Genomic DNA, 25507 nt, shown 5'->3' on the forward strand with positions numbered 1-25507 from the left:
AAAGGCATTTAGAGTTCCCTCCGATTTCCGAATAAGCCGCATGAGCCTCATCTGTTCTCTCTGTTCATATCCGTGTCACCACAGACTATGTTCCCTCCTCCTGGAACTGTCATGCTCAGAATGAATGATGTTGTCTTATTTGCATAGCAGCAAACAGGATGATTTCATTACCTCTCTCATTCGTAATTCTGTCTTTCACGAAGGTACAGAGCAAACCGCCTCACAGAGCTTAGCAGTCAGTATCAGTGACAACCAGTCATTTTCCTGATGAAAGGCTATGTTTATTTTTTATCAACTCTTGGATCAATAATGTACAAGAGCTGAGAGGAAGGAGGGCTTCCCTCATAGCTCAGTTGGTAAAGAATCCACCTGCAGTGTGAGAGACCCCAGTTCGATTCCTGGATGAGGAAGATCTGCTGGAGAAGGGATAGGCTACTCACTCCAGTATTCTTGAGCTTCCCTTGTGGCTCAGTTGGTAAAGAGTCCACCTGCAATGCAGAAGACCTGGGTTCGATCCCTGGGTTGGGAAGATCCCCTGGAGAAGGGAAAGGCTATCCACTCTAGTATTCTGGCCTGGAGAATTCCATGGACTGTATAGTCCATGGGGTTGCAAAGAGAGGAAGGACACTGTTCTAAGTCCTTTTAAGTGAAAACTAACTTCTAGAAATGCCCCCCTTTTCCCAAACCTCTTCTGTGGTGTGTGTATGGGGGTGCAGGAGCAGGGTGTGGTGAGTAGGAGTGAGATAGAAGAGGGGAGGCCCAAAGTCCTCTGCAATCAGAATGGCACTTCACTGAATAAGCTTTAAACTATCATTTCTAACTGGAAGAACACAGAACAACTTTGTAAGCACACATTCAAAGTCTCCAACTTGAAATGTTGATTCACTGGGTCCAGGATTGGGCTGGGGATCTGCTTTCTCAAAAAGTTTCCATTGGAGGCCCTGGAGTGATTTCCCAGGTGAGAGAAAATATCTGAGATTATGATTTAGGACATAAAACTGAGCTGAGAAAAATATTTTGTGGCTCAAATATCCATTTATTTATCAAGAGACTATATACTAGAAGAATAAGAAAGAATTATTCCAGTGATAATTTCTATATTATCACAAAATTTCACTTGAATACTCACTCAGCACTCATTTTCATAAGACATCCTGTGGTCATTGTGGGTGAGCTACAGATGTCTGCAGTGTGGAATGACACTTATTTGGGAATATACATGATTGACTAAGGATGCTTCTAAAGAAGCAGACTTTTAAGTAGCACGTTTTTTGGAAGTGGCTTTATAACATACATTGCATATAGATAATGGGTAATGTATTATATTACATACTAATTAATTTATATAATGTATTGTAATTTATGATTTTTCACTTATTTGTTTGGCAGGGCTTCCCAGGTGGCTTAGTGGTAAAGAATCTGTCTGCCAATGCAGGAGACGCAGGAGATGTAGATTCAATCTCTGGGTCGGGAAGATCCCCTGGAATGGGAAATGGCAACCCACTCTAGTATTCTTGCCTAGAGAATTCCACGGACAGAGGAGCCTGGCAGGCTACAGTCCATGGGGTTGCAAAGAGTTGGACACAACTTAGAAACTAAACAAGTAATTCTTTAACTTGCCTATCTCTTCCCTAAACTATAAGGCAGAGTCCATATCAGTCTTGCTGACTGTTCAATTCACATTACCCGGTGCATCCCAATATATACTCAATTACTAGCTGCCTAGATCAATGAATTTTGGCTCAGACGGTACAGTGTCTGCCTGCAGTGTGGGAGATCTGGTTTTATTCCCTGGGTTGGGAAGATTCCCTGGAAAAGGAAATGGCAACCCACTCCAGTATTCTTGCCTGGGAAATCCCATGGACAGAGGAGCCTGGTGGGCTACAGTCCATGAAGTTGCAAAGAGTTGGACATGACTGAGCAACTAATACTATTGGTTGATCTGGAAATTTGCATTTCTTACATTTTCCACTGTTGATTAAAACACAGCATCCCCATCTGGGAAGTTTGGTATAAGGGGGTTTGGGGCCAAGGTATCTCCAAGGTCATTGTTTCTTGCCACCATTCATGTGTACTAAGATCACTTATCTACAGAAGTGTGTTGGTGACAATGATAATTCCCATTGGAGTTCACAAACTACAGGCCCATCAACCATTCCAATTAGTAGTCATGTTTAACTTGCTCTGCAAGTGTTGAACTGTAGAGAAATTTACATTTTAAAAAGCTATTTGGGAACAAGAATCCACCTGCAATGTGGGAGGCCTGGGTTTAATCCCTGGGTTGGAAAGGTCTCCTGGAGGAGGACATGGCAACCCACTCCATTATTCTTGCCTGGAAAATCCCCACGGACAGAGGAGCCTGTCGGGCAACAGTCCATGGGATCCCAGAGTTGAACACAACTTAGTGACTAAGCGCAGCACAGAGGTGGGTACATTTCACATACACATCAGGATTTCTACATTATCCTGGAAAGTTGCAACATTTACAGCCATTATTCCCTCCCTCTACGTGTCAGCATTCGGTTAAAAAGAATAGCATGTTTGGGTATAGGAAAATTCACTCATTTCCAAGTGTCTCTGTCTTTCAAATAATTGTCCAGACATCAAGCAACAGTTGTACTTTTTCATCTTATACCCAATATTTCTTTACTCATTTTCATTACTGGAACAACCCTGAAACCAATCATTGCGGTTGATTACATTTAAACAGCACTTTGGCATTTTCAAAGCACTTGACTGAAGTATAGATTGAGCCATGCATAAATTAAAGCACTGAAAAATTCTTTCCTTTATTTCCTAATCACCAATCCTGTTTAAGTAGTCTTACCTCAAATTCTGAATGTTTTTATTTTATCCATGCCTTCATTAATTTATATATTAAGGCTTTATGTGTATGAAACATTCTCTGAGCTAGGAGTCTTTTTCAATAATTCAGATAACAAAATGATGGTGACTTCACTCAAGGTGGTGCCAATAATGGTGATAATCAGTGGGTATAATCTGGATAGACAGGATCTTGATGGTAAGATCAACAAGATTTGCTGACAGAGCATATAAAGATTATTAAGCAAACAAAGAGTAAAGACAGCTATGGATTTTTTGGCCTGAGCAACTATAACAGCAGTTGGTAAACTTTTTCTGTAAAGGACTGGAAGATAAATATGTTTAACTTTGTAGGCCTTGTGGTCTATGCTGCCACTATAACACAGAAACAGCATAGATAATATATAAGCACGCAGTGGTTCAGATTTGGTGACCCCTGAACTGGAAGAAATAGGGTTACACCATTCACTGATGGGAGGAAGACTGCCTGTGTTGTTTAGGGAGTAGAGAGTAGGGATAGGATTGAGAATATTGGAACTCAATTTTGGACTTGTTAAGTAAAGATTTAAAGTGGGTAGATTAGCTTGGAATTCAGTGGAGAAGGATAAAGATATAATTTGGAATAATACCACTAGCTTATAAACAGTATTTCAATGCATGAGACTGGATGTGATTAGCTAAGCAGTGAGTGTAGATGAAACAGGGAAGAGAGGTGGAGAGAGACAGAGACAGAGAGCGAGACAGAGAGGGACATGGCTTGAGCCCTGGGAATCCTTCAGCATGTAGAGGTTAGGGAGATGAGGAAGAAGCAGCAAAGATATGGAGACACAGCAGTCAGAGAAAAACAAGGCAAGTGTGGGGTCATGAAACCAAGGAATGGATGTGAGTCCAGAAGGAGCAGGTGGTTAGATACTCTAAAAGCTGCTGGTTAACCAAATAAGATGGTGACTGGGGAATGACCATTGATGATATCGATGAGATCAGTTTGAGTAGAGTAGACACAGAGGGAAACCTGCCTGCGGGTGTGGGCTTGAGTGTGGAAGAGCAAAAATCGAGAATTCTCTGTTAAGACAACACTCAAGAAATTTCATTGTAAGAGGAATAAGAGGAATGATACATTGGAATATGAAGATGGAGAGGGGTCAAGAAAAGGCCTTTTTTGTTAGTTTTTAAGAAATTTATGCTGCTGCCAATGATTGCCTCAGAGTTCTTCTAAAAAAGTATACTTTTACATCATCTCTTTATAGAAATTTACCTTCCCAACCTATGTGAAAGGGAGCACTCATCTTACCTGAGGAAAGTCCTTGTTATCCTTGTTTAAACACTTAAAAAACACTCAGGACCCCACTTTGATATTTTATGTTATAATGCCATCCCATATCTGTATTCATTTTTGAGGCTTGAGGGAATTTTTTTTAAATCAAGTTCCTTTAACTACTTCTCTTTTAAAGTTCAATCAGTTTAATAGCATTTAATTAATCTAACTAGTGCCAAAAATTCCCCATGTGAAAGCCTTTTCTCTTCCTCTGCCCACTCCACCCCCTCCAGGTTAACCAAGGCTCATTCTTAACACTGGGTCTCAGTTTCCTTCATTGGCCACCTCACAAGCATTTCCACCTAAGGGGAATAAACCCATCAATTCAAAACAGAACCACAACCATGCCCATGAAGTGTTTTTTAAAAACTTTTGGCTGCCCTCAGGGGAAATAATTTTTTCATCACTTAATATCTTTTCAATGGCTCTTCCTCACTTCTGTAAGTCATCTCTCCTTTCCCAATCTAACCCAGGAAAAGAACAAAGAACCCCAGTTGAATATTTTTAAACACCAAAAGCTTGTCTATCTAAACTGCCTTTATGTTTTATCTAAGTATATGAGAAATGACTGCTTAAAAGTCCAAGAAAACAAGTATCTGTAGGACATGCCATACTGTTTCCAGTGTTGCTATCATAGTATCCTTGACAATAACTGATTTAGAAATATGTCTTCAAAAATTCAGTGTGGTATTTTTATTTTTAGTATTTTATGTCTTTGAAGATGGTTGCCATGTGCAGAGTAGATTTTTTAAGAGGTCATTTTCAAATTTAATATTTATGGTTTTCTACTTTAGCCTCACTTATACATATTTTTGTTCTATGCATAAATCTAGCAAGTTTTGGCAACCACACTTGTTTAATGTTTGTTACTATTTACAAATCTAATTAATTTAAATTTTAAGTTACATTTATAGATTTAACATATTTGACCTTTAGTATTTCACTTGGTTTATTGAAAATCATTTCCATATATTTAAAAGTCTTAAGAGGCTAAGACATTCAGTGACTTTTAAGTTCTAAATTTTGCAATACTGTTTAAAAATTATATCAAGATAGTCTTACAATTTTTAACTTAAAACCACAAATATAAATAATTATTCATGAATGCATTTTATATTGCAATTACAAGGCTAACTAGTTGCTTTAACAACCTGTTGCCACATTCTTTTAACCACTATAAATAATATCAAATATGTATAGATTCCTTACCCAGAAATAGTTATTCTTTTTAGCAACTTATATTTAACTCTTTCAAATGCTTCTACATTTAATTCTTATGCTTGGAATTAAAATATGTTACCCACTTGAAAAAAAAAAACAAACCAGTATGCCATCTCTAACAATGCTGGGTATACATTCTGAAGTAATTTTTAGGGTTGTCTTTCAGTTGGTCTACATTTCTTATTGTACAGCAATAATGACTGGGGTTTAAGGAGGGAGCTTTGGATGTCCTGGTGGCCACTGTGTCATGAGTACCATAACTTAAGGAAATGGCTTATAAAATGACCCCATCTTTGGGCTGGATCATATCATTCTCTAATTCTTCTATTTGTGAAAGTTAGTGTGTCATGTTGAGACACTCTTTGACTCAATTTTTTATTTCTTTGACCCAAGCTCTGAAGACCCCTGGACTGATAAGGATCTGCATTCTTTTCCTGTCTCTCCTATCTCTTGGAGCCACACTCTTCTAGCAATTAAATAACATCAATTTGAATTCTGGATGTCTCTCATGGCTTAATCAGACTATGTGGTTTCCACAGACAAGGTGCTAAATTTATTTATAAGCACAGTAGCTTATGGTAAACATTTTAGTTCAAAGCTTTATCAATCAATTTACAAGCTGACCAACTAAATAGTTTGTAACACAAAGAATGGAAGAAAGCCATGCAGGGCAGTAGTGCCCGTATATACAGGCTTGTGCATGCTCTGACACCGTTTCAAACCATCTTTACTTTGTGAATTATTTAATCATAATATCTAACTTCTACTAGCTCCTGTAAATATTTTTGTGTCTCCATGCATAATTTTCTTAATTTTTGCCTCATTTTTAGAAGGCAAGATAAGAGTTTAAGTGTTGGCAACTCAGTTATCTATGACATTATTTTATCCATGTAGAGGAACAAAGGGCTCCCCTTGTGGCACAGATGTTAAAGAAAATGTCTGCAATGTGGGAGACCCAAGTTTAATCCCTGGGTCAGGAAGATCCTCCGGAGGAGGGGCATGGCAACCCACTTCAGTATCCTTGCCTGGAGAATTCCATGGACAGAGGAGCCTGGTGTCTACAGTCCATGGGTCACAAAGAGTCAATGCCAAGAGACTGACACATTCACTTTCAGAGGGACAAGACCTAGAAATACAGAATTTGAGGCTGGCTCCATAAAAGCTAAATAAATATCAGGTGTTTAGTTTAACACCTGATAATCACATGTTGCATATTTGCTAGTTATTTCGTAGAATGTTAAAAAAGTGCACATTTGTGGCCTTTTTTCTTTTGCAAATTTATAGGGTATGATACTAAAACTATTTCAAATAAATATCACAGATGCTTAATGAAATTCAGCAGATTGATTACCCATTTAGCATCCAGAAATGTACATATTACTCAAATGCTTAGGTGATTATAACTTCATTCCTGAAACTTGTAAGTTGTTAGAATTCTTTCACGTGATTAAACTGACAACATTAATCACAGTTTAGAGCCTCTGGATAGGAAAGAGGCTATCTTGATTTGCTGTTTTCAAAACTCAAAGACCTCTCATCATATTAATAAATTTAAGTGACAATGTAGATTGAAGGGATACATTGCTTACCCGTATTCTCCTGGGAGTTGTAACCAATGGACAAAGAGACAGCAAAATACAGTAGATAAATAGTTCCTAAGTTGAAGACCTGGATCTTCGTTTCTCTACAGGATGAATGTGAGAAGTGGGCATCTCTGCAGTGGGCCTCAGAAAGATGATTGATCTCCCATGGGAAGGCAAAGTGACCCCATTTTCTGTGTGGGACCTGGCCAGTCTGCCAGGCTCTCCAGCATCTTCCTTTAGGGGCAGACAGAAATCCCTCCCATCAGTTCCCTAAAAGCAAACATGAAAAAACATGGTTATCCCTCTTCCCTCACAACTATCATCTCAAAAATTTTAATTATGATATCTGTACATAGAAACATATAAAAATGTGGGCATCAGTAATGCCAAATACATGATCTTCCTATTAGAATCCTTTATAATAATTTTAAAGTGGTGGTCATGTAAGATATTTTTGAGGCATGAACTCTTTGGTTTATCTCTTTGATATACACAATACATTTTAAGTATGTGAAGTAAGCACATAGAATTATTATATGCTAAATTAAATTTGTTCACTACCTTAAATATTTTAAATTATTTTGTGAAGAATCTAGCTTTATTCTGTCTGTGGTGTGCAAAAGGCTAGAACTGAACAATTCATAAGCCAATATAATAGATCTTCTTGGTCCTGATGCCGGGGCTACTCAGGTATATTAAATCGTAAGATGCTGAAGAGGAAAGAGACTGTAGAGATGGCTTCATCTACTCTCCTTATTTATAGATGAGTTAACTGGGAGACAGTTATATGTCTATAACTGGGAGACAGAATAACTGATATGTCCTCAGTTGCAGATGGTCTTAACAGTAGACTTAGAATGCAGAATATTTTCTTTTTCAGTATTATTTGTTCTATGCAGTCCTGATACTTTAGACAAGACTATAAGAAAGGGACTTCCCTGGCAGTCCAGTGGTTAAGACTTCACCTTCCACACTATAGGGGGGCATGGGTTCAATCTCTCTCAGGGAGTTAAGCTTCCACATGACTCAAGGCCAGAAAAATCCCAACATAAAACAGAAGCAATATTACAACAAATTCAATAAAGACTACAAAAAAATTGTCCACATGAAAAAAAAATCTTTAAAAAGAAAGACTGTAAGAAAGGTTATTTCTCAAATGACTGTATAAAAACACAGAAAAATTGTGTTTTTGGCAGTTATTATTCTGAGTGCACTATACTGCAATGTGTAAACAATACTTAGATGTGTTTTTTTCCCCCAGAGTCATTATAATTAGTTCATGGGACATAATTTGTTGATGCTATTCCATTTAAAATTCATTTGTGAGGTAAATATGCTATTCTGCATTTTGATGAACTGTAATCCACATTTTATAAATTCATATTTCATTAAAAATATCAGAAGAATAAATACTCAAATCCTTTATTAGAGAAACAAAATACTTTTAAAAGTTAATTTCAGTCCTAGAATACTATGATTTTCAATATAAATTTATTTTATATTATTGATATTTTGTGGAGATTTTTGCAGATAAAACAAAGAAATTTGAAGTAATAATTTATCAGTTCAGTTCAGTTCACTTCAGTTGCTCAGTCATGTCCAACTCTTTGTGACCCCATGAACTGCAGCACACCCGGCTTCCCTGTCCATCACCAACTCCTGGAGCCTGCTCAAACTCATGTCCATTGTGTCGGTGATGCCATCCAACTATCTCATCCTCTGTCGTCCCCTTCTCCTGCCTTCAATCTTTTCCAGCATCAAGGTCCTTATAATAATTTACAGAGCTAAATAACAATGAAAAACATAATACAAAATATTTTTTGTAATTGTAAAAGAATGTTATATCAAAGAAAAACAAAGTACATTAAGAAACAGACACTAACTTTTTATTAAAATATTATAGAATGAACATGTTCCATTTAATATACCATATTTAACATAGATTGTATGTATGTGTTTAGTCACTAAGTTGTGTCCAATTCTTTTGCAACCTCATGGACTGTAGCCTGTCGGGCTTCTCTGTCCTTAGGATTTCCCAGGCAACAATGTGGGATTGGGTTGACATTTACTTTTCCAGGGGATCTTCCTGACCCAGGGATTGAACCTACATTTCCTGCGTTGGCAGACAGATTCTTTAGCACCAAACCACCTAGGGAGCCCTTAACATTGATTCAGTTCAGTTCAGTCACTCAGTCGTGTCCAGCTCTTTGTGACCCTATGGACTACAGCATGCCAGGGCTCCCTGTTCATCACGAACTCTGGGAGTCTACCCAAACTCATGTCTATTGAGTTGGTGATGCTATCCAACCATCTCATCCTTTGTCGTTCCCTTCTCCTGCCTTCAATCTTTCCTAGCATCAGGGTCTTTTCCAATGAGTCAGTTCTTCACATCAGGTGGCCAAAGTACTGGAGTTTCAGCTTCAACATCAGTCCTTCCAATGAACACTCAGGACTGATCTCCTTTAGAATGGACTGGTTGGATCTCCTTGCAGTCCAAGGGACTCTCAAGAGTCTTCTCCAACACCACAGTTCAAAAGCATCAATTCTTCAGTGGTCAGCTTTCTTTATAGTCCAACTCTCACATCCATACATGACTACTGGAAAAACCATAGCCTTGACTAGACAGACCTTTGTTGGCAAAGTAATCTCTTTTGCTTTTTAATATGCTGTCTAGGTTGGACATAACTTTCCTTCCAAAGGGTATGCATCTTTTAATTTCATGGCTGCAGTCACCATCTGCAGTGATTTTGGAGCCCAGACAAATAAAGTCTGACACTGTTTCCACTTTTCCCCCATCTATTTGCCACGAAGTGATGGAACTAGATGCCATGATCTTAGTTTTCTGAATGTTGAGCTTTAAGCCAACTTTTCCACTCTCCTCTTTCACTTTCATCAAGAGGCTCTTTAGTTCTTCTTCACTTTCTGCCATAAGGGCTGTGTCATCTGCATATCTGAGGTTATTGATATTTCTCCTGGCAATCCTGATTCCAGCTTGTGCTTCTTCCAGCCCAGTGTTTCTCCTGATGTACTCTGCATATAAGTTAAATAAGCAGGGTGACAATATACAGCCTTGATGTACTCTTTTCCCGATTTGCAACCAGTCTGTTGTTCCATGTCCAGTTCTAACTGTTGCTTCCTGATCTGCATACAGATTTCTCAAGAGGCAGGTCAGGTGGTCTGGTATTCCCATCTCTTGAAGAATTTTCCACAGTTTGCTGTGATCCACACAGTCAAAGGCTTTGGCATAGTCAAGAAAACAGAAATAGATGTTTTTCTGGAACTCTCTTGCTTTTTCCATCATCCAGCTAATGTTGGCAATTTGATCTCTGGTTTCTCTGCCTTTTCTAAAACTAGCTTGAACATCAGGAAGTTCACGGTTCACGTATTGCTGAAGCCTGGCTTGGAGAATTTTGAACATTACTTTACTAGCATGTGAGATGAGTGTAATTGTGTGGTAGTTTGAGCATTCTTTGGCATTGCCTTTCTTTGGGATTGGAATGAAAACTGACCTTTTCCAGTCCTGTGGCCACTGCTGAGTTTTCCAAATTTGCTGGCGTATTGAGTGCAGCACTTTCACAGCATCATCTTTTAGGATTTGAAATAGCTCAACTGGAATTCCATCACCTCCACTAGCTTTGTTTGTGGTGATGCTTCCTAAGGCCCACTTGACTTCACTTTCCAGGATATCTGACTCTAGGTGAGTGATAACACCATCATGATTATCTGGGTCATGAAGATCTTTTTTGTACTTCTGTGTATTCTTGCCACCTCTTCTTAGTATCTTTTGCTTCTGTTAGGTCCATACCATTTCTGTCCTTTATTGAGCCCATCTTTGCATAAAATTTTCCCTTGGTATCTCTAATTTTCTTGAAGAGATCTCTAGTCTTTCCCATCCTATTGTTTTCCTCTATTTCTTTGCACTGATTACTGAGGAAGGCTTTCTTATCTCTCCTTGCTATTTGTTGGAACTCTGCATTCAAACAGGTATATCTTTCCGTTTCTCCTGTGTTTTTTGCTTCTCTTCTTTTCACACCTATTTGTAAGGCCTCCTCAGGCAGCCATTTTGCCTTTTTGCATTTCTTTTTCTTGGGGATGGTCTTGATCACTGCCTCCAGTATAATGTCACGAACCTCTATCCATAGTTCATCAGGTACTCTATAACATTGATTACTCATCTATTAAAAGGTTGTTTTTCAGTCACTAAGTCATGTCTGACTCTTTGCCACCCAATGAATAGCAGCACACCAAGATTCCCTGTCCTTCACTATCTCTCAGAGTTTGCTCAATCTCATGTCCGTTGAGTCGATGATGCCATCCAATCATGTCATCCTTTGTTGCCCTCTTCTCCTCCTCCCCTCAATCTTTCCCAACATCAGCATCTTTTCAAATGAGTTGGCTCTTCCCATTAGGTAGCCAAAGTATTAAAAGGGTATTATGTGATATCTTGCCATATTTAACTTCATCCTCAAATGGGAAGATTATAGTCTAGATAATTAAAAGAAAGTTGTTTCTGAATGATCTTTCTTTCTACATAGACAGTGGAGATGTGGCCACTGTCACCATAGAATTACTCAAGATCCTTTCTCGATAGTTCTGATTTACGTAACTTTGTGAGTGAATATATTTTAGTATAATTCTAGATAGATTTATGTAACATAACTTCATTTTTCTAATTTAAGACAATTTTTGAACTAACAAATCTTTTTTGAGGGTGGGTGTCATGGTTTCCTAGGATGAAAGTGTCTCTTGAAGGGTTCACCAGTTGTTGTTTTTCCTATTTTATTTCAAAGTCACTAAATTAATTTCCTTTCAGTTAAATACATCTATGTTTCCAGTTCATGACAATTCTAATATTATTATAAAATATTCAAATGACACAACATATCAAATTATATCATATTATACTTAGATGTAGTTTGACCTTTAAAAATTAGCATAAATGCAAATCCAAACTACAATGAGACATCATCTCATACCTGTTAGGATGGCTATTGTCAAAGACTCAAGACATAAAAAATGTTGGAGCAGATATGGAGAAAGGGAGTCTTGTGCACTGTAGATGGAAATGGAAATTGGTGCCAACACTGTGGAAAACAGTATAGAATGTCTCCCCCAAAATAAAAATAGAACTACTATCAGATCAGATCAGATCAGTCTCTCAGTCATGTCTGACTCTTTGTGACCCCATGAATTGTAGCACGCCAGGCTTCCCTGTCCATCACCAACTCCCGGAGTTCACTCAGACTCACGTCCATCGAGTCAGTGATGCCATCCAGCCATCTCATCCTCTGTTGTCCCTTTCTCCTCCTGCCCCCAGTCCCTCCCAGCATCAGGGTCTTTTCCAATGAGTCAACACTTCGCATGAGGTGGCCAAAGTACTGGAGTTTCAGCTTTAGCATCATTCCTGCCAAAGAAATCCCAGGGCTGATCTCCTTCAGAATGGACTGGTTGGATCTCCTTGCAGTCCAAGGGACTCTCAAGAGTCTTCTCCAACACCACAGTTCAAAAGCATCAATTCTTCGGCGCTCAGCCTTCTTCACAGTCCAACTCTCACATCCATACATGACCACAGGAAAAACCATAGCCTTGACTAGACAGACCTTTGTTGGCCAAGTAATCTCTCTGCTTTTTAATATGCTGTCTAGGTTGGACATAAGATATAGCAATTCTACTTCTAGGTATTCATCTGAAGGAAACTAAAATACTAACTCAAAAGGATACATTCACCCCCGTGTTCATAGTGGCACTGTTTACAATAGCCAAGACATAGAAGCAGCTTAAATTATCATCAACAGATAAGTGGATAAGTGGAATATTATTCAGGTATAAGAAACAAGGAAATCTTGCCATTGTGACAGCATCGATGGAACTTAAAGGCATTATGCTAAGTGAAATAAATCAGAAAAAGACAACATATGATGTCACATAAATGTGAAATCTAAAAACAAAAACAACACTGAATTCCTAGATCTAGAGAACAGATAGGTGGTTGCCAGAGATGAGGTTGGGGGTGGCTGAAAGGTACAAACTTGCAGTTATAAAATAATTCCTGGGGATGTAATATACAGCATGGTGACTATATGTATAGTACTGTATTATATATTTGAATGTTGCTAAAAAATAGAATTTAAAAGTTCTCTTCACAAGAAAAAAAATTTGAACTGTGTGTGGTGATGAATGTTAATTAGACTTCTTGTGATGATAATTTCACAATATATACATATATAAAAATCATTAAGTTGTACATTTGAAGCATATATTGTTACATATCAATTATATCTCAATAAAAGTTATAATATTTTACATTGTCAGTTTTGGTTCATTATTTGAATAAATTTGATCATATTAATTTTTGAGATATATTAATAGCTCTGAATAAACTCCAGGGAAATCATTTGACGCTGGTAGATTCAAACTTTAGTGGTCAGTAGGAGTTGTCTCCAAGTTACATCTAGACACGATATTTTACTTAACCTATCCTTTACTAAAATTGATGTCTGGACTTTGGGTCTAGATGACAGTGTTAAAACAATAAAGATTTTTGAGGAATAACCATACTGTATTGTAGAACTTTAAATAACAATGGTCTAATCTTGCTTTCTTTTAGTCAGGAAGTAGAAGAGGAAGAACTTTAGGAAATGGTAGCATTCTTTCTTGCCTCTTTTTGTTTGTTACTAGCAAACTCAGTAAGCTGAAGGTTTTTTTTTTTTTTTCCCTTACACAGGTTTGGGATGAAAATCTTGCAAAGTCTGCAGAGGCTTGGGCAGCTACCTGCATTTGGGACCATGGACCTTCTTACTTATTGAGATTTTTGGGTCAAAATCTATCTGTACGAACTGGAAGGTAAGAAATAGTTTCACTGATACTGTTTATCCAGATAACTTTATTGATAACTTTATTGCCTATGGACTCCAAGTGTTAGTAGCGTCAATTTCAAGTAACGTCTACAGGTATTTATTGAGAACTCACTATATGCCAGTCACTGATGCTTGGCCTATGACTGTTTTAGATGTCTTAAAAAATTATTTAAATTTTTAAAAAAGCCTTAAAAAACCCCCAGTTTTCTCTTTCACCCTTGGAACACCATCCCTTAATCTATTCTACACTGCTGCTGCTGCTGCTAAGTCACTTCAGTCGTGTCCGACTCTGTGCGACCCATAGACCGCAGCCCACCAGGCTCCCACGTCCCAGGGATTCTCCAGGCAAGAACACTGGAGTGGGTTGCCATTTCCTTCTCCAATGCATGAAAGTGAAAAGTGAATTCTACACTAATCTCACAGAATCTTTGAAAGAATCAGGTTGTATCCTTATCCTATCGCTTCTAGTTCAGAAAAATCCCTTGATAGTGGCAGGAGCCATTATTATATATGCAGCTTTCCCATGTTTGCATATTCCTATATATGTGTTATACAAATTCAATGTATTTACATGCATATGTACATATACATATGCACATATATATATATGCAAGTATATGCAACTGTGAATGAAGCTGCTTCCGGTAACAGGATAATTTTTCTGCACTGTGAGAGGTCATCATCCAACATTCAAAGACTCATTCCCTTCCATAGAGGGGAGAAAAATCGGGTGAATTCTCACTAAATTAAAATGATACAACTTTAAGGGGGGAAATCACTCTGAGTCTAGTATCACAGTTTTTTTTAATATCTAATTTTTAATTATGTATAAGATTCCAATGGAAGACATTTCTGACATTGGTAAATATAAGGTAAAGATGATAATTCCCAAAAGATTTGCATTTCTCTTTTTGAAACAACCAGACTCATACTTAAACAAATATAGGATCACTTGCTCCAGGCCTGAACATTTTCATGCTTGGCTCTACTGGGAGGAACAGAGGATTCTGCTGGGTGGTGATGGTTATTGTGAGGGGGTGGATATGCTCTTGATTTGCCATTAATAGCCTGCAAAAGAACAATTAACTTGTAATTTAGTGTGAGTCCACTACATATTGCCACTGCTGAACTGTGAGTTCTCATTGTGTTTCTTGATATTTAGATACCGCTCTATTCTCCAGTTGGTCAAGCCATGGTATGATGAAGTGAAAGACTACGCCTTTCCATATCCCCAGGATTGCAATCCCCGATGTCCTATGAGATGTTTCGGCCCCATGTGCACACATTATACACAGGTTATTTTGTCTTGTTCAGTTCTGATTCATTCTTTTTTAAAAAACGCTCTTTCGATTTTGGTGAACCTGCGTTTTCTTAACTCCTGATCCTAATAATGGTATATTGGTTTACTTTCTCAGATGGTTTGGGCCACCTCCAATCGAATAGGATGTGCAATTCATACTTGTCAGAACATGAATGTTTGGGGAGCTGTATGGCGCCGTGCAGTTTATTTGGTATGCAACTATGCCCCAAAGTAAGTATCTGGTTGGCTTCTACTTCCTGAAATCCTTAATGATGTTAAATATCTTCAGTCTGATAGATATTTTTAACAGGTAAATAATATGAGTAAGACTTAACTAACAAGCTCAGATCCTCAAATCTTCCATCTTCTCATATATCAAAAAAGTTAAAAGCTGAAAGATTTCTTTTCACAAGGATTCTAGATTAACATTTTGGACAAGACAATTTGTGATTTGGAGATTCACTAAATTCTCCTCCTCATCTTTCTTTAGACCTGGTAATTATAAAATAAACATGTGATTCCAGGCTTTCGATAGCTTATATAAAAGTCTTAGGCAAAGATCTTCTAGGGAATTTATCAACACCACAGTATTCTCATCAATCATTCCTAGAATGTTGGCTTAACTTTTTCACTAGGAAAAGAAAACAAGCACTTCTTTTTTCTTTTAAGGGTAGAATTAAAATCACAGTTTATTTTTTCCATAGGTGGTTAAGGAGGCATTCAGAATCAGAAGGGAAAATTTAAATGCTATGACATCTTTTTAATGAAAGCTGTGCCATAATTTAAACTATATAAAATAAAAAATTCAGTAATTTCATCCTGTGGCACACATTAAAATTATATATTTCATATTGTGAAAATTGATCAAATATTGTAAAATATAGTTGTATTTTATATTTATGAGCATTCTTTTGTATTATGAAGATAAACAAGCATTTGTTGACATTTGATAAAATGCCTTTTTGATAACAATGACTCTTTGGATAAAGTGTTCCAGTATTTATACATGAGTCTTTTCCCTTTTGGAGTAAATACTAAAATGTGCAAAGGATTTATGACACGCCTGGTGTCTTCCAAAGTAAGTCCCAAACAAAGATTTTTCTCCAGCTTTGCCAGTATGGGGAGGGAATGAGAAAACGTTTCACAAATAACTGCATTACTCATTTATATGGTTGTATGCCAGGGGCAGTGTTTTTGCAAAGTTAGAAAAATAGCGATTTTCCCAATGGTCTCCTCTCCACAGTTATTAGAATAGTAAGATTTGGAAAGTAAAATGTGACTGCATCATGAAAAGCATTAAAACTGTGCATTTGTTTGATATTTTCAGTTACGCACCTTATATTTTCCTATTAAGACTCTAACTCTTCTTTCTGACATAAATAGGCCAGGCAGTTCTCTAGTGAAAGAGGCTTTTATTACATTCATTTGGCTATTCTGTTTTTGGCCAATGATGGGATTTTTGCAATATTATTGATGAGATGTCTGATTGTTTTATGTCTAAGAGATTAAGATATTGTGTTAGTATGGTGTATTTGCTGTAACAGAGAACCATTTTTTGAAACAGGCAGTGAAGAAAGTTTAAAAATTCCGACTGATAGTTGAATAGCAGCATAAAGTTATCTCAAGCCAAACTGTTTATCAGGGAAAAAAGAAATACAGGGTTGGGTGGTGGTTGGTGGTCGGGTGGTTGGAGAGAAAGAGAGAGAAATGAGAGAATGAAAATGAATTAGCCTGAAAGGATAAAAATTAAAATATGTTTATCCACTGACTGATTTACTATTGAATATGGGGCTTCCCCGATGGCTCAATATTTTAGCTTTTCCACTGTTGTTTTATCTTCAACCCACCACACACCACATTTTCTCCTGACCATTCGGTTTCCTTCACACTTCTGGCTCTGTGGTTATCTGTTAGTACTGTAGTTACTAATCACCATGCTACTGTAAATAAATCCATTGCTTCCTCCATCATAGCTAAAAGAGCTTAGTAACAGTAAGACATTGTGACTGTTTTTATCCTAAATGCTGAATTTGGTGTATCATTATGGCCATCAAGATGAAGGAAAATATTGACAACATTCAGTTAAATGTGTTCAGCATTATTTTAAAAAATTAACAGTATTGCTAAAAATTATAACCGTGAGTTTACATATGGGAAAATGTTTTGGAATCATCTTTAATGGCTGCTTCTGTAAGCCACTCTTCTCTGAGTTTTCCATGTCTCATTTTATGAATACTGAGAATCTAAACTATTCAACTTTAGAAAGAAATCCTTTGAACTCTTAAAACCTATTTTTTGTGCTTATGACAACTTCTTGCTCATGTCACCATTTCTAAGCCTCCCCGAATTGTATATATGCTGTATATGGGCTTCCCAGGCGGCACTAGTGGTAAAGAACCCACCTGCCAATGCAAGAGACGTAAGAGAGGAAGCTTTGATCCCTGGATCGGGAAGATCCCCTGGAGAAGGAAATGACAACCTGTTCCAGTTTTCTTGCCTGGAAAATCTCATGGACTGGGCTACAGTCCATGGGGTCCTAAAGAACTGAACACAACAGTGACTGAGCACATACACACTTATATATATATATATATATATATATATATATATATATATGTATTTGTTTATATTTTACTATCTTTATAATAGCATTAGCATGACTTTTTAAAAAGTACATTTAAGAGGACACAGCGTATGTGTTCTGGAAGGCTGCAGTAGGAAAGAGGCAGCTGTGGTGGATAGAGCATCAAGTCAGATGTGGGTTGACTAATAATGTCACCATGCATTGTAAATTATTGTAAATTAACATGATATTAACTTACTCAGAAAGAAAGTATTTTTAAAGTAAGATATATAGAATAAATTGCTACAGAAATAAGAAATGGATGTAACTTTCAGTGCTTTTCTAAAAATGACACACTTCTGAAAGTTTCATCACATGTCAATGTGTGATCATGTGCTTAAGGGCAATCAGATTTTAAAAAATGAGCAAGTAACACTTATGCTCTCTTCTTTTTTTTCCTAGGGGCAACTGGATCGGAGAAGCACCATATAAAGTAGGGGTACCATGTTCAGCTTGCCCTCCAAGTTATGGAGGGTCTTGTACTGACAATCTCTGCTTTCCAGGTGTAACGTCAAACTACCTGTATTGGTTTAAATAAGCTTATCTTTTCCTCCAGGAAATATAGTGGTTTCTGGGAATCATAGGCATATATATATATTGAGTTTTGCACATACTATACATATTTTATCATAATCTTGTTTTCCTTTTATTATTCATTGTAAAGATTAGTGTTTATCTTATATGTTTGTTTAATCCTTTGAGGTAATCAAACATCCATTTCTATTTTCTGACCTCTAAGTCTAAATTAAAATACTCTGTATGTAGTATTGACATAGTTGATGCATCCAATTCCAAAGCTTGTTTTCCAAAGAAATTATGTTACATTCCTAACAAATAGAACATATATTTGGCCTATAAATACACATACATACATAATTTGATTTTGTAGTTAGCTTGGAGGAATTTTTTAAAAATCCTATTGTAAACAATATGTTAGGTGGTAGGACATCTCCTGCACCCATTTCTTTAATATCCCAAAACTGATCATTAGCAAACTACTAATAAAACTCCATGATATCTAGATATAATAATTTAATTAAGAACCACAGATTTCATTATGGAAATATTTTGTTTTATTTGGGTCCACCAAAAGATATTCTCAATTTATGTAAGGTTGAACACATTTATTTTGCTTAACCTCTTTTATTGAACCAGTAATCATGTGTGGAGTGGTTATGATGGGCAAGGCACTCTGCTAGTTATGTTCTGATCATGCAAGGATAACAAGACATAATTCCTGTCTTCAAGAAGCTCACAAAAATATTCAGGAAATAATGCAGCCTAATTATTGGGTTGCCCAAAAAGTTTGTTCGGGTTTTTCTGTGATGTTACGGGGAAACAAATGAACTTTTTGGCCAACTCAATATCTTGCTGTAAAAATGTTATTTTGTTAACAAATTGATTTTTCATGTAAATTTGAGGAAGTGAACCCAACGATGTCCACATGTAAGTGGAATAGATGATAGGCCACGCCGTGTAATATGTAAGTCTCCTGGTTAGCATGAAAATGTAGCTATAGTACTTGGAACTAAATGAGGCAGGGAAGAACGAACAACCGTGAGTGTAAATAGTTGTTTTGGAAGGTGGAAAACAAGACCTAAGTGAACTGACGAGTCCAAGAGAAGTAAGATTCAGGAGACAGGCATGCAAACCCACGGAAATAGGGTTACCACACACGCGCGCGCGCGCACACACACACACACGGAGAGCCTCAGAAAGGCATATCCTGAAGGTTTAGTATACCTTGAAGCCTGTGAGCAGGAGGTGAGGGATACCAGAAAGAAACATGCAGGTGCCAAGGATATTTCCTGCTCTTCATTGTTCTGCTTGTCCTTATTTGATGAGAATTATTCAGCATGAGGGTCCTTGAGTATCATGTGAAAATCTCATGTACACACCACAGACAGCTATGATTTTGTGAAAGGGGCCTCTTCAGATGATTTTCTAAGCACTAAGTACCAAATTTTATTACCATATCTAAGGAGAATATTTTTCAGTTCTGCATTAAGTTTGCGTGTGTGCATGCTCAGTTGCTTCAGTGGTGTCTGACTCTTTGCAATCCTGTGGACTGTAGCCCACCAGCCTCCTTTGTCCATAGGATTCTCCAGGCAAGAATACTGGAGTGGGTTGCCATTTCCTTCTCCAGGGGATCTTTCTGAATTAGAGATTGAACTTGCATCTCCTGTGTCTCCTGCATTGGCAGGTGGATTCTTTACCACTGAACAAACTGGGAAGCCCCAAAAGTGAAGCATGGTGGAAAGCAAATCACTGTGAAAGTTTCACTCATGTGATTTTGGAAATGTTTATTTCCAAATCACTTTCAGAGAGGAGAAAGTCAACACATGGATCAAGACACTTAACACATTACATTTTACATGTGCATGCGTGTGTGTGTGTGTGTGTGTGTGGTTCAAGTTATATAATGCTGCAGTAGAATTACAGAATCAGTAAACACAATTAGTTCCAGAGTACAAATAACAGAAGGAAGCTACTTGTTTAAAATTCTCTACACATTTGCAGTTTCTTAGTTTAGATTCATTGAAAGATGACAGATAGTTAATTAAATCCAATGGGGGATTATCCAGCATCTGGAGTTCAGGTTTTCATGATGACAAATAATTGGCCAGATTTCTTTCACACATTGAATCTGACCAAATGTTTTCCTATCAAATGACTTTGCTTTTGTGGGAACATATATAGACTTTATTAAAAATAAGTATTTTTGGAGACTAATATGAAGAACAGAAATAACAGTAAAAGTCAGGTCTCAAATCAACTTTTAGCTAATATATACAGGCAATTGGAGAGAAAACTCATTAGTGGAATATTTGTTTCCTTTATCTAGATAGTCTTTCTTGAGTTTCCTAAACTAGTTCTACAGAAGTAGTAAAATAACTATTAAACCAAAAAAATGGTTTTAATCAGTTCCATCCTATTGCTGGTTTACTTGTGTGGCTTGATTTCTCAGGTCTCAAAAAGAATAATGCTATTTGCCACATGATTCACAGAGGTTCATTTGAAGGTAAAATTATCATATTAATAGAAAATCATGAATATTAAAATGATCATTAATGTTGTGAAGCTTTTATTTGAGATAAAATTAAGTCTTTCATGAGCTCCTCTTTGGCAGAAATTCTGTCTTATCTTTGTGTATTTATACCAGCTTCTTATATAATGGCTATAGTGTAATAAGTTTTTATATGAATGGTTTTTAGAATTAACTCAACAGTCTAGTATTGCAAGAATTAGAGGAACCTCACCTTTCCATATTTCATTAAGACAAAAATGTCTTAAATACAAAGCTTTGAGTGCATCAACAATCCAGATAAAGCACCAAATATATCAGATTAAGACTAGGAACCACATACTCATAAACTTGTACACAACAGTCCTTTCCAAATATAAGTTTATTTATAACTTAACAACTGAGCTGAAAATGTAACGGGTATATTTGTTATTCTATCTGTGCTTCTTAAAGTTAGTAATATAAAGTGGCCATGTGAAATGTTTTATTTTCTAGGCTAAACCAAATGAACGTTTGCTTGAATCAACCCAGAGGGTCATACTTTTCACAGCATGCAACAGTGGTGCTAGGGTAGCTGTTTCTCACTGTAACTCCCAAAGGGAAAAAGGGTCTGGGCATAAGCTATTTCATAAAAGCAGCTTTAAATAGTATTGAGGTTTTCATTTCAATAGGTTTCATTCGACATGGTGATTGGCATACATATTCTACAGCGTTGAATTTTATCTTTGGTATGGATTTTTCATTACATCCTTTATTCAGTAGAAAAATTAAAAAAATTCTGTCATAACATCAATTTTTTTGGCTTCCATGTCATCAAAAGACTGGAAAAATTACAAGTTGATCTGTTAAACTGATGGATTCCTTTACAGAATTGTATTTGAGTTGGGTAGGCATACTCTTAATGTTCCTGGTTATGGTAGGTAAGTTTGCTTTTAAAATGTGGCAGAAACGATTTTCATTGTTATCATGTTTTGTTGGTTTTTTTCCCCGTCCTGTAGTCTAAGCAGCATCACTTCCGTGGTCCATTAGGACTTCCCTACCAAGTTCACTTGGCAGTTCATTCGAAACTTTTGTGGAAATACTCATTTGAAAGTTCCATGAAGTTTTAGCACAGAACTGACCAAACAGTAGGGAAAATTCAATCAGTATAATTTACTCAGAATATTTGAATTGAAACAATATATATTTTTCTCATTAGTATATGCTTGTGTTAGATCAACTTACAACATCTACATAAGCAATCAAAAACATATTTAGGCCAGTTCAAGTGTTCTGTGTTCATATCCTGCTTATTAAGTGAATACATAAGTTAAACAGATCATTTGAATGTGTTCAGGAAGGAAAAGTCATGCTTAAACTGGGGTCTGTTTTCTCCCCCTTGTATAACAACATTCCCAATGTTCTGCAGTAGCATAGGACACCAATCTTGGATTCCTATTCCATAGGAAGCCGTTTCCTATGGAAGTGTTTAGGAAGAGTAAAATTAGATTTCTATCAATGTCTAAAATTATCTTTGTTTTATATTTGCATTTTTTTGTATTGTTATATGTGTGAGGAAAGACATTTAAACACATGCAAAATGATTTTTTAAAATTCTTTCATCTTCTAACTTTGACTTGTGAGAGGTCAGTCAACAACTTAGAAAGTTACACAGTTCACTGGTTAATGGACTGGTTAATGGTGCTGAAAATTCATTACAACCACCATATACTTGCTTTAATTTTGAAGTTTCTTTGCAATTAATGTTTTTAATAAGTGTGAACTATCAGTATCTATTCTGGTGCTATATATGTGGTGCTAAATGAATTGTTAGTGTTAGTAGGTTAAGAAGTCTCTTTTTATTCATAGTTACAAATGATGTCCTTTCAATTTCTGAGATAGAAATCTTAATAACGTCCTGTTAAATGAATCTTAACCAAAATAAGCCAGTGTGATCTATTTTTATATAATAATCCAACATTATTTGGGTGTTACAAAATGTAAATATATTTCTTAGAAGTTATTCATCTTTTTAAATAGCATTTTTAAACTTGGAATGTAAAATTCAAGTTATCAACTAAAGGTTAGAGTACACCTACACCAACCGTGCTTCAGGCACTGGCGCCCTCTGGTGGTTGTAAGAACAAATTCTTGATGGCAACTTGGCCTGCCAATAAAACCATTTCTTCAGTTCAATGAAAATTTAAGTTGCATAATACTAAATTCTTGGATACTCTGTAACTCTGATGACATTAAAGATGCTTGATTCTATTTAAATAATTTTCTAGGAGGGTAATACATATATCTTGACATCCATTTTCCTAAATAATAATTTTTTATGGCATTCTAGTCCTGAGGTGCTTATTAACAGTGTTCTTTTTTTGAACTAGGTATTAATAAAATATATTTTTAATTTTGTTTACATCATAAATACGATAAGAGGTAAAAGTAATGAAGAGAACTTTTTCACTTTAAGTGATCATTTATTTTTATATATTAAAACAATTTTCATATACCAAAAGATTCTCCATTTTTACTTGTTGATCTATAATTTGATAATGCTCTTTGGTCATACTATTGAGCTAATTATGACATTTTATTGTTCTATTCAAATTCCTTCTGGACTTAAAAATATACATAAAAATTTAGGATTATATCCTCTGTAACTAATGAAAGCAACATTTTTAGATAACCTTTCACTTGAGTTGTGCAGTTCACTAAGTGTGATAATCTGTTTCAACAAAGATATTTCTTAAACTGTGTTAGCATAACCAAATGAAATATACTTTAAAGCAGTTTCCCATGTTAGTATTTTCAAATGTATTTTAAAGCAATAAACCCTTTGTATGATCTCATCTTATACAAAGCTCCAATATATAATATGCATAACATGGACTAAACCTTCTCCAGTGCCTTGGAAGTTTCTTCTAAGAGCCCTAGGATTCCATAAAACCACTAGGAAAACATTGATCAAAGTCATCCAGTTCTCCCCATTTTCTCAAAAGAAATCAACTAATTAAAGACCAAAAAAAAAAAAAAATGGAGACCCTAAAAGTTTTGCAATGGTTATCTTAAATTCTTAAGTACCCACTTCACTTTGCATGTGTTAGAAGTCAAACTAATTGATGGAGCATTTAACACTGATTTTAACTGGTGCTTGGTTATAGATTACAGCATCTTGTGCTTTGTTATTTGACAAACAGAATTTTGGTATCATAATATTTTGAGAATTAGAGATAATTGTAATGCACATAGAACATGTTTAAAAATATCTGAATGCTTCAAATATGTACATAATCCTAAAATAGATTGTATCATTTTAGATTTTTTAAAAGATTAATTTGATATTTTTTATTCATTACCTAATACTGTAGCAGTAAAAGGTGCCTTTGATGTTGTGATATAATGTCATGAATGTGTACATACATAAAACCTGTGTAAACCTCTGACTTTATAAAGCATAACAAGTGTAGCTTTTTGAGCCCCACTATATTATTTTTCCTTCAATAAAATATTATAATTAATTGTTTTGTGTTTAAGATTTTAATTCATAATTGATGAATTTAATTGTTTCCTGATTTTCAATAGTTTTACAATAGTAAAACTTTCTTGCCTTCCCTGCCTCCTTCCTTCCTTCTTCCATTCTTTTTTTATTTAATTCCACAAAATATTTTGAGACCCCAATGCAAAAGACATTTCCATGGAGAAAGAGGAGAAGAACATTATGTTAAGAAGTTCTGAAAAAAAAAAAAAAAAAGAAGTTCTGGCTGAGAAAAACTGCAGTAGTTGAACATAAATATTTCCATGTTTCATACTGAGGGCAAGAAGAGAAACCATAGGCATTCCTATGGGGGGATGCACCATGTCTGGTCACTAGTTGGACCAAGAAGGCTGGTGTTTTACAGATGGTTCTGCCTTGCAGCAGGCAAATTTTCCCTCTGGTGAGACAGGAGAGCTCCCAGGCCAGTTCACCACTGATGTTCAGTTGCCAAGTCTGCAACCTGAACTGTAGCATGCCAGGCTTCCCTGACCTTCACTATCTCCCGGAGTTTGCTCTAACTCAGGTTCATTGAGTCAGTGATGCTATCTACTCATCTCATCCTCTGCCGCCCCCTTCTCCTCTTGCTCTCAATCTTTCCCAGCATCAGAGTCTTTTCCAATGAGTTGGCTCTTCTCATCAGGTGGTCAAAGTATTTGAGCTTAGGCTTCAGCATCAGTCCTTTCAATGATTATTCAGGTTGATTTCCTTTAGGATTGACTGGTTTGATCTCCTTGCAGTCCAAGGGACTCTCAGGAGTCTTCTCCAGCACCACAGTTTGAAGGCATCAATTTTTCAGCACTCAACCTTCTTTATGGTCCAACACTCACATCCATACATGACTACTGGGAAACCCATAGCTTTGACTGTTTGGACCTCCGTCAGCAGAGTGATGTCTCTGCTTCTTAGTATGCTGTCTAGGTTTTTCCTAGCTTTCCTTCCAAGGAGCAAATGTGTTAATTTTATGGCCACAGTCAACATCCACAGAGATTTAGGAGTCTAAGAAAATAAAATCTGTCACTCCTTCCACTTTTCCCCCTTCTATTTGCCTTGAAGTGGTGGTACCGGATGCCATGATCTTAGTTTTTTGAATGATGAATTTTAAGCCAGGTTTTCCACTTCCCTCTTTCACCCTCATGAAGAGGCTCTTTAGGTCCTCTTCACTTTCTGCCATTAGAGTGGTATCATCTGCATATCTGAGGTGGTTATTTCTCCCAGCAATCTTAATTGCCGCTTGTGATTC

General features: G+C 36.5%; 1 protein-coding gene across 2 annotated transcripts in view; it reads left to right on the top strand.

The window, feature by feature from the left end:
- The window catches only part of PI15 (peptidase inhibitor 15), a 36662-nt gene extending 12412 nt beyond the window's left edge, over positions 1 to 24250 (top strand). For both annotated transcript variants that reach the window (XM_061439035.1, XM_061439034.1), the window contains exons 3-6: positions 13667 to 13785; positions 14962 to 15094; positions 15215 to 15330; positions 18125 to 24250. In XM_061439035.1, the coding sequence (XP_061295019.1) occupies positions 13667 to 13785; positions 14962 to 15094; positions 15215 to 15330; positions 18125 to 18260 (504 nt within the window). In that variant the 3' untranslated portion in view covers positions 18261 to 24250. The remainder of the gene's footprint in view (positions 1 to 13666; positions 13786 to 14961; positions 15095 to 15214; positions 15331 to 18124) is intronic.
- The last annotated feature ends 1257 nt before the right edge of the window (positions 24251 to 25507 follow it).

Source organism: Bos javanicus, chromosome 14 (genome assembly GCF_032452875.1).
Source record: "Bos javanicus breed banteng chromosome 14, ARS-OSU_banteng_1.0, whole genome shotgun sequence".
In the NCBI taxonomy this organism is placed as follows: Eukaryota; Metazoa; Chordata; class Mammalia; order Artiodactyla; family Bovidae; genus Bos; species Bos javanicus.